At 34.6% G+C, this 12,299-nt stretch overlaps 1 protein-coding gene across 1 annotated transcript in view; it reads right to left on the bottom strand.

Annotated features, from left to right (window-relative positions):
- The window catches only part of BANK1 (B-cell scaffold protein with ankyrin repeats 1), a 110,223-nt gene that overhangs the window by 46,754 nt on the left and 51,170 nt on the right, over positions 1–12,299 (bottom strand). Inside the window, exon 5 of the mRNA XM_006893112.1 lies at positions 3,308–3,376. Coding sequence (XP_006893174.1) covers positions 3,308–3,376 — 69 coding nt within the window. The remainder of the gene's footprint in view (positions 1–3,307; positions 3,377–12,299) is intronic.

Genomic DNA, 12,299 nt, shown 5'->3' with positions numbered 1-12,299 from the left:
AGCTTTTCTAGATTGATTAATTAATTGACATTAGCTACTTTTATTGTACTGCTTTCTGTGGGATAGCCAGAAAATTTATTACTACAGTTAAACATTCCAAGGTTTTCTTTTGTGTACTTGCTACATGTTACCTTCTTACCTTCTTTGATCTGAGGTCCACTCCACATTTACCCTTAATTCTAGAAGACTTTAGTTAAAAAATAACCAAATAATTGATAAGTAAAATTTTTCTGAAAATTTAAAAAGTAAAAAGCATTTTATAGTCCTTGTCTTTATTATTTACCAAGTTTTGAGTAGTATGTGGTGGAGTCCACATAGGAAAAATCTTATCTATTTGGATTTTACAGCAGCTATTCTGATTCTATTTGTGCAATTACCTCACACAGTATTTTCCATTTGTTTCTTGAGAAAAGTAAAGGTACAGATAGGGGACAATAGCAGATTTTTAAAAGACGTAACTTTTTCCTTCTTAAAAAGATGTAAAATCCTCCTGCACCACCCATCCTCCCTAAAATGTCAGTGAAAATTGAGATTTGCTAAGTTAAAGAGATTTTTGCATATACATTTAACAATATATCCACATGGTTCATGATTATTGGAATAATTTCTTTTAGAAGAGTAAGCTCAAAGCTTGTTTCAATGTTATTGTTGCTGTAGTTATGTGCTGTTTATTGAATGGGAACTTATTCATAGCTGAACCTGAAGAAGGTTTTCAGAGGTAATAAGTAAATTATTTAGAAGATTGCCTATCCTTTTTTTTCACAGAACTGCCGAGGAATTTAAAGCATGTACCTTTAGAACTGTGCTTCTATGAGACAGAAATTAAAGATCTTCCAAATGTCTAGCTTTTCCAAACTGCACTATGGCTCAATCATCTTTAATATCAACTCTTTCCTTTCTTTTCAAGACTCTTTCTCATCTTTGTGTTCTGCATTTAACTGCAACATGTCTCATAATCACAATCAGCCAAAGACATTAATCATGGAGGTGTGGGTCTGGAAAGGACTAAATCAATGGCTCAGGCATAAAATTGGAGACGTCTTCTGACTCATATGTTTACAGGATCTGAGAAACCCAAATTGACACGCCAGAAAGTGTCAAGATTGGCCAAAGAATAGATTGCTGGGTTAAGTTCCAAGAACTGGGGGATCAGAGAAGATAGAACTTCACCAGAAAATTTATATATATTGAATGAAAACTGTATCTTCAAGAAAACTCTCCTTACTAAAAGAAGAAAATGCAAGTGTTGAAGGGTGGTGACTGGGTTAAGGATGGTGACTTGACTCACACTCTCCAGTAAAAAGAATACATACCATCTGAATTCTTCCTCATCAAAATTATAGACATCTCACTCTCAGATGGGACCATAATCGCAGGCATTGTGGCACATCACAAAATGTAGTATAATAACATCATTATGTAACTGTCAAACTGTACAATTACATAACTTCCAAACCACTGAAAATCATGCTCAAGCCTTAACCTTAACAATTACAGATTACATACATTTATTTTATGTTAATAACAAGTATTAAATTCCATATATGAGGCAAAAGTACCTTATTTGTATTGTCCCACCCAATTACTGTGCAAGAATCACAAAGACTATCGTTAGAACAACCACATAAAGAAACTGCAGCAGAGGACTAGAGGATAATTTTCTTTTTTTTATGTTTCATCATTGTTTTCATGTCAATCTACGTATTTAGTAGGAAGAATGATCTAAGTGCAACATAATTTATCTTAGAAATGCCAGTTGAAATGATGAAGACTTAATTCAAGATATACTATTGTTTGTAGAATGATTCATGGTGTCCTAAAAACAGCTCTATTGAGGTTCTACATTTAATAGCTTAGTGAGTATTAAAGATTGTCAACAACTAGTCATCTCCTCAATGGCATGAAGGAGAATGACAATGGAAATGTTTTGGCAGTTGCTTTTGAAATAATTTCCTGGTTTCATTTATAGTGTATCAATGATTTATTGGTGACAGCTTAAAGGCACTACTGCTTTGGACCTGAGCTATTGCAAAAGTGAAAGAAGTAATAAGGTCTGCTTATTGGAAGCACAAGTGGCATCCACTTCCTAAACAATATATCTCTGGAAACAGTATGAACTTAGAGAAATGACAATAGTTACAGAACAAAGTTCAGGTCTTAGGGTCACTAGGAGTCGTGCTTGACTCAACGGCACTTAACAACAACAACAACAACATTGATTCCTAGAGACAGATAATATTACTCCTAACTTCTGATGTTTTTATGTTTTAAATTTTTTAAGAGAGATTTTAGTGTCAGAAAAATCATAAGGAGTAATCTGCTAGAATCTTTCTTTTCAATAGGAGACAAGGATTTCAGGGAAAATTGAACACAGTGGCCTCCTTGTGCAAAAAGAGGAAAATTTTCCTCTTGTGTGTGGTATCTTTTGACTAGTCTTTAGTTCTTCTCAACATGACAAATATTTGGTTTAAATTATGTTATATCCAGTACTGAAAAGCAATAAAATGGTGTTGAATATCTAAGGCCTTTCATTTTGTGATTCAGTGTAGCTTAACAAACAAAAATAATCTCAAAAACACCCACTGTCATTGAGTTGATTCCTACTCATAGTGACCTACAATCAGGTTTTTGGTGCAATAAATCTTTATGGAAGGAAAATAGCCTACCTTTCTTCTTCAGAAAAGCTGGTTGGCTTAGAATTCTGACCTTTAAGTTCACAGCACAACATGTAATGGATCTACCCCAGAGCTCTTTTGAGTTAACCATGAAACACATAATTCTCATGGTGGTTCCCATTTCTTGGTGGGTATCCTTCCCACCAAGTTAAGTTATTAAAAGTTTAATGGTCTATGAAATCCTTATCTTTGAGATATGTTAGAAAGCTGGTATTACTTTACCTTCCTAGAATCCTAATAAGAGTATTAACATTACCATATCATTGTTACAAGTTCATATTTTGTCATTTTCAACTAGCTATTGTCATATACCAATAATATGAAAAAAAATCTTGTTAACAGACAGACTTTAAAATTACTCAAGCACACATTACTTATTTTTCTTACAGGAGAATTTATCCTATGTTCTTAAAATTTCTTTAAATATTTGTTGTTGTGTGCCATTGAGTCAGAAATGATTCTCAAGTGGTAGTAAATAATACAGAAGAATATTACTTATCCTTTTCCCATAGATTAGCTGGTCAATTTGAACCACGTGCCTTTGTAACTGCAGCACAATTTCTTTCCACTGTGCCACCTGAGCTCCCTTAAATCTTACAGATCATTTAATAAAGTGAGGTTAATTTCAATACCTTGCTTTTTAGAAGGACCATGGATTTTGTCACTATCAGACTGTCTTCTGGCTGTCTTTTGTTGGAATACTGAAAGAAAAATACAACATATCATTTATCAAATATAATTATATACAAATATAGTGGAAATCTTTAGAACGTTAGATTGCAATGTATCATCTTCTGTATTCACAATATTTGGATTGAATTATTTTTGGTAGGAGGATTATTAAATTTCTAATTTTCCCTTCTTTACAGTTTATTAGTAATCTAAGAAATCATTTTCTTAGAGTAGTGTAGTATAATGCTGATGTGATGCCTCATTAAACCACTTAAAGCAAGATATAATTCTATTCTGATATCAGGTAAAGATAAAAGTAACATTTTGTTAGAAGCGACAAAGTGCTAAATGTTCAAACCATATGAAGAATTCCATTTGCACAGAAATTACTCATGCTAACTTTTTGGTGATAAAGAAAGATAATGACTATTTCTTCTTAAACAGATAAAAAGGCTGTTGTATTTCACAGATGTAATAATAAAAAAGACACTTTATTCTTGCTTCATCTATCTAGAACTCATATCTATTAAAGCAGTTTATATGAATTACTTCATTGTCTGAAAAGTTCTTTGTTCTCATTTATTATTTCTCACATGGATTTTTGTGAGAGGAGTCAGCATTACTCATCCCATTTTGCAGATGAAAACTTAAATTGATTGTTTAATATTTTATCAAGCACCCATAAAGTTACGTATAGCTTATGGCATTTGTTAATGAAAAAAGTCTGTTAGCCTTTACGATTTTACTTTAGAAAATGAACATCCCAGTGTTATGCTTATTTTTTACGGGTTGTCTGAATTATGGGCTCTGGGAACTGGAAGGGGCCTTGGAGATTTAGTCCAACCTCATGTGTTTATAGATGAGGGCCATAGAAACAACTACATTGTTAAAGGGCTAAGTAATTTTGCAATTATCCTAAAGCTATTGCTGGGAGAGATAAAATTTAAACATTCAGACTTTGAACTTTAATCTGTTGCTTGGTTCTTTTTAGAACTCTTGTGTGTTCCCTTCCAAAATATTTACCTTTCTAAAGATAAAAGAGGAACCAGAGGTATCTCCAACATACTGTCTCTTGTCCCTCTCAACAAGTCTCTCAAGATTTTCTGGGTGATCAAATTAGAGTATGTGAGAATTACTGTGTTATAGTCAGATGACATTTTATCACTGGGGTTTGGAAAAGTATATAATAATTACCTTGGATTACACTGATAATAATCTTTAAGCAAAGTTAATAATCAAGATCATTAAAAAATGCCATCAGGTTATTAGTCTTTTTCTTGTGGAAGCCTAGCAGTACTCTGTAAAATTTTGTTATAAGACTCTTGTCTGAGATGGTATCATCAAATGTTTGTTCCCAGACAGTGGGTTTTCTTTTCACCCTGTTGGAAAAAATTTTTGATGTACAAATGGATTTAATCTTTAGAAGGTCCCATGCACCAATTTTATTCTCTTCAGTTTGTGCATTTCTGGTTGTATTTGGCAGTCTCTTTATACCTTGGACTAGCACTTCTAAGCTTGATCCCAGTTTGCCCCTTAATGAACTTTATGGGTTTGGGCTTTACTCCCAGGTCTCTGATCCACCGTGAGTTGATTTTTGTGTATGGTGTGAGATGTAGATCCTGTTTCAGCTTTCTGCAGGTTGAAGTCATGTTTTGCCAGCACCATTTGTTGAAGAGGTTATCATTTCCCTATTAGATTTGATTTCCTTGTTAAGTATCAGTTGACCATAGATAGTTGGATCTATTTCTAGATTCTCAATTCTGTTTCATTGGTCTATGTGCCTGTCATTGTACCAGACCAATTATAAAATGGGGTAAAGACATGGAAAAAAATTATCACTGAGGAAGATATTCAAATGGCTAACAAACACATGAAGAAATGTTCCAAATCACTGGCAATAGGAGAGATGAACATCAAAACCACGATGAGGTACTATCTCTCTCCAGTAACAGTAGCAATGATTAACAGGGCAGCAAGTAATAAATGTTGGAGAGCATGTGACAAGAAAGGAACTCTTATACATTGTTGGTGGGATTGTAAAATGGTACAACCATTTTGGAAGGCAGTTAGGTGCTTCCTCAAAAAACTGAACATAGAAATTCCTTATGACTTAACTATTCCACTACTTGGAATATACCCTGAGAAAATGAGAACTGAGGCACAAACGAGATTTGTACACCAATGTTCATAGCTGCATTATTCACCATTGTAAGAAAATGGATCAGCCCAAATATCCAACCACAAAAGAATGGATTGAGAAATTATGGTACATTCACATAGTGGAATACTATGCAGCACACAGGAGCAAAGATTTTGTAAAGTCTTACCTAACTTGGAGACTGGGGACGATAAATATTGTATACAACTATTATTGTAGAATGAGTATAAGAATCCAAGAGGGATGGAAGTGGGTGGAAGCGGAGTGATGAGGATGTGAAGGGGGAGGAGGGATTAATCATTGGGTTGTACAATTTGATGAAGGCAGGGTGAGGGAAATTGAAAGAATTTGTTCTTAAGAACAATGTAGTCAAATTTTGTAAATAAACCAGTAGAAATTTTTTTTTAAATGCCATCAAGTACTTTCAACTCATAGTTGGTACCCTCTGGTCTCCAGCTACCTTAACTGCAGACAAATGGTCTTGAAAATCATCAACAGCGGTAGGGTTAGAACAAGAGAGAGAATGCTTCCCACACCGAGGAGCAAGACTTGTGGGAGTCTGGAGCAAGACCCTAGTGAGAGTGAGACTCTGGTGGTGAGTCCCTGGTGATGGCAGTGGTGAGACTGTGGAATTGTTGTGGAAAGACTGTAGCAAAGTATAACTAGAGGAGTCCTGAGATAAAGGCCACAGTTCAAAGTTTTGTTGTGCCTGGAAGATAATTAAGGAAAAGTTGACTTATAACTGCTCTGAGGTAAACCTTGCTGAATGATTGAGGAAACCAGAGGCTTCTTGAATTTATGTTGCAGAACAAAAACCAGAACCTGGATTAATTGAGGAATTATGCCTTGAGAATTTTGGGCTAAAATCTGGATTTGCATTGGGTGGTATCTTTGCCTCCCCCACTTTCCAAATTATTTCCCTAATAAATGCCATTCTTGGTACCACAATTTGAGTATAGTCTATGAGTCAACAATGAATAAACAAACTTTTTGTTGCTGATATAACTATACAGGCACTATGGACCTGGGCTATGGGATCTTTATATGCTTTCTGCTCTGAGGTGGTAAGGGGTTGTGCTAAGTCATTCCAGTGGTCCTTTTCAGAGAGAAGTTCCCTCATGTCCTGTTTTCTGCTCTTGAGTTAGGCAGCCCAGTGCTTAAAGTATTCAGCAGTTCCAACTCACCAGCATTTCCTCAGTGTGCTTCCATAAAGATTACTGCCTCAAAAACTCCATATAATAGTTCTATCAGGGACATATCCATAACTAATCTAGAAGGTAATCAGTTATATAATAAAATTATGTAAATCCTATCTATTAAATTATGATTTATTAAGCATTTATCATTTGCCAGTTGCGCTCATCCTCATTTTATTGAGTATGTTTTTAAAGTGTGATGGTTTTAAGAAAAAAATTTTATACATGAAACAACAGTCATGTTTGAAAATCAGTTTCCTAGTTTAAGTTAGTATTTGGAAAGCAAGCTAATTATATTTCACTGGCAAGGGGGGACTTTGTGTCTTATATTGTTCCTGAGGTAAAATGTATTTAGGGCTATACAATGTGTTATTATATTTTGAATATTAGAATTTTTATGTGATACCTGATTTTTTTTTAATTGGCCAGTACTAAAAGTCTTTTCAAAATAAAATGCTATTGATCTTTTAATTACAATGGGTTCTTTGTGTGATTTTATTTTTTGCCAGTATTGTTAAGGTAATAGACTGTCTAATGCATTAAAACTCTCTAATCTGGCACCATTAGTCGAGGAAAAGACCTGAATCTAAAGAAAATTTCAGGCAATAAATTATCTAAATGAAAAACTAACTAATAGATAAGTTTGTAAGAACTCTGCTAATTTTCCAGGGACAGAATATTTAGAAATGGAATTATTATTTGGCATTTTAAGGTTATTTTGTTAAAAGTCATTTATATACTATTTTTAATTAAGTACTTTTTGTTGATAACATATACTCAGCATAAATGTAAAAAAGAGAAAATAATACACACTCTCAGTTGCTAGATTGAGTAAGAAGCTGGGAGAAACATGTACAGTGGATATTTGTGATGATGCAGGATCTGGTATGATTTCAATCTATTGTACCTTGGTACTCTTTGAGTAAGAGTCTACTCAATGGGACCAGACAACAATTAAAGTTCTCCTTTGTAAGATGCGAGGCTGCCATGACTCAGAATGAACTCCACAACAAAGGAAATACTTGGGACACCTGGGATGGAGGACAGGATCCTCTGAGTGAGATGATGAAAGTGCTGATAGCAATACTTTAAAAAATACTTTTAAAAAGCAAAGCGTGCAAATAAATCATGACCATAGTACAAGGATAACAGTTTAAACACTAAGATGTACCTAATACAAACCTGTATTTTTAGTTGCTTCCTATGCTTCTGAAAGTTGGACAATGAATAAAGGTGACTGTAGAAGAATCTATGCCTTTGATTGTGGTATTGAAGGAAAGCACTGAATATCTATCCTGGACTGCCAATAAGAACAAAGCTGTCTTCGATGAAATACAGCCTGAGCACGAATGGTGAAACTTTGTCTCACATGCTCTGAGCATGTTATCAAGAGGGAACAATCCTCTGACATCATTCTGGGAAAGATCAAGCAAAGAAAAGAAGACTCTCAGACAGAGCGACACAGTGAGAGTGTAACTATGGGCTATAGCATATCAGAGATCATGAGAATGTGCAGGATAAGGAAACATTCAGATCTTTTATTCACAGGATTGCTATGAGTTGTCGTCAACACCATGGTACCTTACAACAACATAGTACACACATCATTAGTCTTAGGAAAAAAAGCAGACTAATATAAAAATCCAGAATCATTAATCTTTCTTTAAAATGAATATTCATTTTTGCTAAAATCTTTTAAATTGCCTCCACAGTTAAACATTTATTTTGGAAGCCTTACAATTTAATATTTATCCTGTTTACCCACACACCTTTTACACAAGATAAACAGAGGAAATGTAAATTCATGTAACAATGGGAGCTGAATCGATTATAAACTGTTCTGAGTTCATTTGCAAAGTACATATTTTTAATATTGCAATATTTGTGGTGGGTTAAATGCAAGTCTGTTTTAAGCACATAATAAGTGAAAAAGATCAGACCAGATTATTAGTCAAACTGGAACAGAAGAAGAGATTTTATTTTCCTTTAAAATTATGTACATGATGGTTTTATCTCTGGCTCTCTATTTTCTTACCTATAATAGTTAGAGCTTAGATGTGATTTCTTATGTCTCATTTAGCTATAACATTCTAAGTTAACCACTAATTCTTATATTCCAGATTATTCCAGGCCCAATTGGTCCTGGCTGAATTTTTGTGTGAATACAGATTTAAATAGAATGTTATATTTTATTTGAAGATGGATTTTATTTTAGGCCAAGGTTTAAACTAATAGAAAACAAAACCCCCAAATCACCAACCAATTCTTTTTTTACATAATATACTGAAATAATCTTGTTGATAAGTGTTTGTATCCTTAAAGGATATTATTTTAAAATGTAGTTTTAGTGCATAATGCTCAATAAAAACTATCAAGAACTTTATAAGCAAACTAATAAAAAAACCAAACCCAGCTCTCAATAGAATGACATGCATCAACTTTTCCCCTGTGAAGTGTTTGTTTCTCTCTTTTTACTTAAAATCAGATATGAAAAAAGGAAATAACGAAAGCATTATTAGTAGTCATCACTATTTTTAAACATAAAAAGTTCAAATGAGGAAAAAAACCCACCCACAATTTATGAATATCAAAATAACACCAAAGTGAATGCCCAAAATATTGTCCTCATTTCTATTAAATATTGAGGTAATAGATTATGTTAAGACTTTATCTAGAATAGGAATGACATTGAATGTAATAATTAGTATAATAATGTAATAATAAGTATTAAATACTTAAGACATTAAGTAAAACAGAACTGGCAGAAGAGCAGTGGAGGAAGGAAAGATGCAATATAATGAATTCATTTGCTTGATTTGTCATTCCAGGTTCCCTTTGTAAGAACATTCATATCCACATTCTTTGTGGCCTATTCAAGTGAAGAGATTCTTCTGTAACTAAACTTCTCATAAGATTTGCTAAAGTTTATTTTCAATTATTTTATAGCCAAGTAAAGTGATAAAAAGTCTGCAATAATAGAGAGCATTCACAAAAAAAATGCATTATAACTACAGGCTTTTTGAAATGCCAAGCACAATAGAGTGTAAAATGAAATCTTTAGATCCTAACTATGACAGATAGATCAATTCTTGAAGTTGTAGACTTCAAATAAATAAAATATACAGATTTCAATTTTGTTCTAGGTTCCAAAGGGATAAAACTGTTTATTACTATTCAACAACATTTCATTAGGTTGCTGATGTTTTAACTGGATCTTACATTTGGCTCTGAGAATGTAAAACTAAATAAGCCAAAATTACTATCTTCATGCTGTCATCTATCGGGGGGGGAGGGGGGTTATTAAGTATACAATGTGTGATAAAACAGATATGAAAAAAGCTTCAGAAGCATTAGCTTTATAACTCAACCTTTATTTTCTTACTCTTCCCACCTAGTTTCCCTAATTTGCACCACATGAGAACAAATCACAAAAAGGCAAAATGCATTGAAAGACACCAACAGATAGAAATTCTCTGGTCAAGGGAGCTCTGGTGGCCTAGTGGCAAGGAGCTGCAACTATAATCCCAGAGGTGAATGGTTCGAATCCACCAGATGCTCTGCCAGGGAAGGAGGGACAATCTCCTCCTGTACCAGTCAGATCTGATTTGATGGTACATGCATAAAAAATAATAATAAAAAAAAAGAAATTTTCTGGTCAGCAACATCAGAGAAAACACTATTTAAACATTGTGGCTTGGTCTTATTATTGTTAGATGTCCTCTAATTGACTATGTTGCATAGCAAACCTATAGTATCAGATCAGAAAGTTGTCTCACTCTATCCTATTTCACCCTCAAAATCTCTGCCATGCTCAAAGTTATTAGTAGTCACTGTGTCAGCCTATCTCCTTGGGGGTCTTCCTCCCTTTCACTGACCAAACATGATGTCTTTTTCCAAGGAATGGCCCCTTATACAATATACCCAAATATATGATATATAATTTCACCAAATTTGCCTCTAAGAAGCACTCTCGTGCCTCTTCCAAGATAGACTTGATCATCTTTTTGGCAGTACTTTGGGCCTTTTCTCCAGTACCACAATTCAAAGGAATTGGTTCTTCTTTAGCCAACTTTGTCCAACTTTTAAATGAGTAGGAAGTCATTTAAAAGACCATGGCTTGAATCTGGAGCACCTGAGTCTTTAAATGGATATCTTTGTTTTTTCGCAACTTAAAGATGCCCTTGAGAGATTACCCTAATGAAATACATCTTCTGATTTTATGGCTGCTGCAACCATGAGTACTAATTATGAATGCAAGTAAAATGAAAGTTTGGCTCTTTCAATCTGTTTAGATAGAGATTTGTTGTTAGGTTCCATCTAGTTGAGTATGACTCACAACAATTTTGTGAATAATAGGCCTGAAGTTTATCCTCTTCTATGCCATCCCTGTCATCTCTGACATCCTAGAGCCTATTGTTGCAGTCAATTGTGTCAATCCATCCCATTGAGGGTCATCTCTTCTTCATCTGACTCTTACTTTTCCAAGTGTGATGTTCTTTTCCAGGTAATTTGTTGTTGTTGTTAAGTGCCATCAAATCATAGATGACTCATAGCGACCCTATGAACGAAAGACCTGAACACTTGAATACTTTCTTCATTTCTCCAAGTTCATAGGGTTTCCAGAGGCAAGCTATTCTGGAAGTGGATGCCCCTCCTGCTTTCAAGCTTGGTTTGATTGGGGAGCTCCACCAAACACTGTCCACAGGAGTAACCATTATCACATTTGGCACATCAGTGTCACAGTGTTCAGCATCACAGCAACCATGAGTTACCTCAGTACAGCAAATGGACAAATCAGTGCTATACCATTTAGACAAATGTTTGACCAAAAACAATTAAAACCAGGCCTGATGGCCGTAGATTAAAATCACCTACCTTTGGCTTGGTAGCATAACTTTCTGTCCACTAGGCCTACTGAGCTCTCTCTTTATGTTGTTGTTGTTATTGCTAAATGCTGTTGAGTCCCAGATGACTCATAGCAACTCTATCAATGAAAGACCTGAATATTTGTATAACTTTCTTCATTTCTCCAAGTAATAGCCTCTCCTAATAATATTCCCAAAGTATTGTCATCTTTGGCTCCAAGGAACATTCTTGCTATGCTTTCTCTATTCTATGATAATTAGTTTAATCCAGTTGTTGTTATTAAGTGCCATAGGGTGGTGACTATGGCTCATAGTGACCCTATAAATAACATTTCTGAGCTTTACCCTATCCTAAGGCACCTCACCATCTCTGAGATGCCTGATCCCATTGCCACAGACACTGTGTCCTTCCATCTCATTCAGGGTTTTTCTCTCCTACATTGATTGAAGCTCAATATCAATAAAACAAAGATTATCACCACTGGGCTGATTGGAAGTGTCATGATAGATGGTTAAGAGATTAAGATTGTTAACAAACTTTTCTTTGCTTAGCTCCATAATTAGCACTCTTGTCACCGGCAGCCAGGAAATTAAAACACGTATTGCATTGCTGTCAGAGACTTCTCCAAAGTACTGAAGTGCAATCACGTCAGTGCAGAGACTAAGGTGCACCTGATATAGGTCATGGTCTTTGCAATCACTTGTTATGCATCGGAAAGTTGGACAATGATTA

Source organism: Elephantulus edwardii, unplaced genomic scaffold (genome assembly GCF_000299155.1).
Source record: "Elephantulus edwardii isolate Elephantulus edwardi_28Jun2011 unplaced genomic scaffold, EleEdw1.0 scaffold00122, whole genome shotgun sequence".
In the NCBI taxonomy this organism is placed as follows: Eukaryota; Metazoa; Chordata; class Mammalia; order Macroscelidea; family Macroscelididae; genus Elephantulus; species Elephantulus edwardii.
Note: the sequence above shows the minus strand (reverse complement) of the source record. Positions and strands in the feature narration are given on the sequence as shown.